The 4,307-nt window shown below is 43.4% G+C and overlaps 1 protein-coding gene across 2 annotated transcripts in view; it reads left to right on the top strand.

Annotated features, from left to right (window-relative positions):
• Window positions 1-4,307, top strand: part of LOC116702948 (myosin-11) — a 39,474-nt gene that overhangs the window by 24,408 nt on the left and 10,759 nt on the right. For both annotated transcript variants that reach the window (XM_032537504.1, XM_032537503.1), the window contains exons 30-34: window positions 740-946; window positions 1,602-1,706; window positions 2,601-2,753; window positions 3,377-3,625; window positions 3,853-4,065. In XM_032537504.1, coding sequence (XP_032393395.1) covers window positions 740-946; window positions 1,602-1,706; window positions 2,601-2,753; window positions 3,377-3,625; window positions 3,853-4,065 — 927 coding nt within the window. The remainder of the gene's footprint in view (window positions 1-739; window positions 947-1,601; window positions 1,707-2,600; window positions 2,754-3,376; window positions 3,626-3,852; window positions 4,066-4,307) is intronic.

Raw genomic sequence — 4,307 nt, 5'->3', positions numbered from 1 at the left:
CACACACACACACACACACACACACACACACACACACACACACACACACACTGTATTACATTACATTATAACATAATAACCTCTAAGGCGGCCATACTCAAACACATCAAAATATAATATATAAGCGAAACACTGTCAGGTCCGGAACTGATTTGCAGTTCACTCTTTTTTTGACTTTCATCTGGACTTTGAGACATTTTTGAGATTTCTGCTTTCACCCCGAAATACAATAGACATGAAATAGAAATTACTTGTTAGGTGTGGTGCTCACAGACATTAACATTTTTTAAAACAGTTACTCTGAATAATTTGCAGAACACACTGTCAGCAGCGTTCATAGGGACTGGGGATGCAACTTCTTTGTTTTGATTGATTAATCATTAGATTTTTTTTAGATTAGTTGTTTAGTTTTTATAATCTCAGAAAATCAAAAAGAAAAATCTTTTAAACTTCCAAGAGTTGAATGTGACATTTTTAAATTTTTAGTTTTGTTTCTCCAACAGCACAAAACTCTTAAATGTTTTTGATGAGAAGGCAGATATTAAAGCAAAAGTAAAAAACATGGTCTGACCCTAATGCATATTTAAGTAATTATAAAGAATGATGAGAGATGAACGTGAAAATTTACAAAAATACTTCTCCCTTATATATGACCAGTGCACTTCTATAAAATAAAAAAACACACTAACACACACTCATTTACACTCACACTCATTTAGCTCCACATCTCTCCGCCCAGGTGAGAGCTGGTCTGGAGAAAGCCAAGCAGGCTCTGGAGAAGGAGACTGCAGATCTGAGCGCTGACCTGCGATCCCTCGCCAGCGCCAAACAGGACGTAGAGCACAAGAAGAAGAAGGTGGAGGGCCAGCTGAACGAGCTGAACTCACGCTTCAACGAGAGCGAGCGGCAGAGGACCGAGCTCGGGGAGCGAGTCTCCAAAATGACTGTGAGTCACAAAAACACTAATGAATCTACACTGAAGCACCATACAGTATATTAAAGACTGCTTGTATCCAAATATATGCTGTATAATTATCAAGGTAAATATGTCTCCAACATCACTCAAAGTTAAAATGTGGCCAACTGAAAACTAAACAATAAATGAGCACAAAAGGAACAGGGCTGCTACTAAGGATCATCATTGTAGTCGAGTAATCTGTTGATTATTCTCTCAATTAATCTGTTGATTAATTTGTTGTTTGGTCTATAAAATATCACAACATGTGGAAAATCAGTGTTTCCCAAAGCCAAAGACATCCTGAAATATCGTGTTTTTTTCCACAACTCACAGATATTCAGTTTACTGTCACATAGGAGTGACGCAACTACAAAATATTCACATTTAAGAAGCTCTAATTAGAGAATCATTACCTTTTTTAAACCGATTAATCGTTTATTAAAATAGCTGGCGATTAATTTAAAGGTTGACAACCAATCCACTGATCGATTAGTCTTTGCAGCTCTAAGTTCAACCAGCATTCATCTTTGTAAAATGTAGACTAGAATATAGAGCAAATTGAATGTCCACCCTTCCTCCATCTGTCTCTTTGTCTCTATCCCTCTACCTTCTATCTGCTTTTCCTTCTCTTTGCCTCCTCCAGACGGAGCTGGAAAGTGTGACGGGTTTGTTGAACGAGGCAGAAGGAAAAAACATCAAGCTGAGCAAAGACGTCTCCAGTCTGTCCTCCCAGCTGCAGGATGCACAGGTGAGGGACACCACACATATATACACACCACGTTATAAAGCTGTAGGTATGCTTTGACCTAAATGGCTAACATTAGCATGCCAACACGCTCACAATGACAATGCTAACAGCCTCATGAATAGCAGGTCTAATCTTTACCATGTTCATCATCTTTGTTAAGCAAGTTAGTATCATGGATGTATTACATGACCTGGATACAGTATGCATGGCGGAGAGTTGCTCAGTGGCTCATATGCCAAAAAAGTTTCTATAGTTCTGGGTTTACTTCCGTGATATGCGGCCCACTGAATATTAACAGTTTCTCCCGCTGGCCCCACCCGCGGGTTTCCGCTCGGCCCAGAGACTTTACGTTGTGGTGACGTCACAGATTTTCAAATTGCTTCTCTCGGTTCGAGGGAAGTTTTTCCAAATATAAAAAGTCCATGGATTCAAAATTCAGAATAGAAAGAGTCATAACCGGCCTTGATTTCAGTCCGAGGTGTCCTGGCAGCAGTTTTACAGACGTTGTTTTTTGTTTGATTATTGCAGTTTGCATTGTTGTGCATTTGTAGCCACTGGAAAAAAAAACTGGAGGAAAGGCTGAGCTTTTCATGGGGGGACTGGTTAGTGTGCCAACATTTGCTAAGTAGCTAAGTAATGTGTTTCAAATTATCCTCTGAGGACTATGAATGTCTTTACAAAATGTGGTGCCAATCCTTCACCTAGATGTTGAGACATATCCCTGAATAAGTGAACACCTTGGCCCATTGGTGGTGCTGGAGGGAACGTTCAGGGGATCACCTTAGTCAGTGGGGTTTGTCTTCTTGGGACCATAACATGCAACATTTCACTCACCATAGGTAGATATTTCAGTCTGGTGGACAAACATCTTTTCTCCTCGTCCTTCTTCTCCAGGAGCTTCTGTCAGAGGAGACCCGGCAGAAGCTGAATCTATCTGGACGTCTGCGTCAGACAGAGGAAGACAGGAACAGCCTGATGGAGCAGCTGGAGGAGGAGACAGAGGCCAAGCGGGCCGTAGAGAGGCAGGTCTCTAGCCTCAACATGCAGGTCAGTAGCCTGACAAGCCAGACCCACGTCAAGATGTGAGGTCTGGGAACTCCCCATTGGCAGGGCTCAATCCGAGGGGCGGGTTAAACGGTTGTCTTTTCAAATTCCCAGTAGGATAGCGTTAATACCAACCAGAGCAATTTAAGTTGATAGACTAAACTCTTTTTTTTTTAAACTAAACTCTTTTTTAGGATTGACTTCAGAGCTTTACTCCAAGTCTTCCACAGTCGCGGCCAAAACTGATTCAAAAGGCCGCTGGTCACCAGCAGCAGCACCCATATTCTAGTAGTAGTAGTAGGGAATTTACGCGGAACCATTGCAACTCTGCCGTCCTAATGTTAAGTCCGCCCACCGACTCTATACACAATGTGATTGGCCTGACCAGCATTGTGTTTTTCCAGCTCGCAAGCATACGGAGAGTTGCTAGACTGACTCTGGCTGCAAATTACATTTGCTGTCGCTAGGCTGCATCCAGATTTCTAGGCTAGCAGGTCAGTGCATTCAGAAAGAGTTGTAATGTGCAACTGTTCAAGTCAGAGAACAATCAGCAGCGTCTCAAATACTGCCACCCTGTATAAACCTGACAAACTCCTGTAAGCTCTCACTGTTTCACCTTCTGTCAGCTGTCTGACTCCAAGAAGAAGCTGGACGAGATGTCGGGCACGGTGGAGGCGCTGGAGGAGGGGAAGAAGCGTCTGCAGCGCGAGCTGGAGGCGGCCAACAGCGAGTACGAGGAGAAGGCGTCGGCCTACGACAAGCTGGAGAAGAGCCGTGGCCGGATGCAGCAGGAGCTGGAGGACGTCCTCATGGACCTGGACAGTCAGCGGCAGCTCGTCTCCAACCTGGAGAAGAAGCAGAAGAAGTTTGATCAGGTCTGACTGGGAGTTATTTAATTAGCTTTGTCTAACTTCACGTACACTATATTTATGACGTATTTTTGCACAGGAGTCCTGTGGGTTTTTTTCCTCGTCATTTACATTGAAAAACATTTTTAAAAGCTCCAAATATTACCTAAAAACTTCCCTCAGTGCAGATGTCCCTGTACTTTTTACATTCCCATCTAATCTGCGGTGATCTCCTCTGTCTCCGTGTCCGTCAGATGCTGGCAGAGGAGCGCGCTGTGTCCTGTAAGTTTGCGGAGGAGCGGGATCGGGCGGAGGCGGAGGCGAGGGAGAAGGAAACGCGTGTCTTGGCTCTGGCCAGAGCACTGGAGGAAAACCAGAGCGCTCTAGAGGAGGCCGAGAAGACCATGAAGGGGCTCCGAGCTGACATGGAGGACCTCATCAGCTCCAAGGATGACGTTGGGAAGAGTGTAAGAGGAAACATCTGAACAAGAACATATTATTTATATTTTCTTTGACATCTTTTCTGATTTCCATTCTCTACAATCTCCATTGGCTCCCGGTGCATTTTAGAATCAATTTTAATGTTTGTTTTTAAATGTTTTTCTTAAAGGTCCCATGACATGGTGCTCTTTGGATGCTTTTATATAGTGGTCCCCTAATAATGTATCTGAAGCCTCTTTCCCAAAATTTAGCCTTGGTGCAGAATTAC

This window comes from Etheostoma spectabile, chromosome 15 (assembly GCF_008692095.1).
Source record: "Etheostoma spectabile isolate EspeVRDwgs_2016 chromosome 15, UIUC_Espe_1.0, whole genome shotgun sequence".
In the NCBI taxonomy this organism is placed as follows: Eukaryota; Metazoa; Chordata; class Actinopteri; order Perciformes; family Percidae; genus Etheostoma; species Etheostoma spectabile.
Note: the sequence above shows the minus strand (reverse complement) of the source record. Positions and strands in the feature narration are given on the sequence as shown.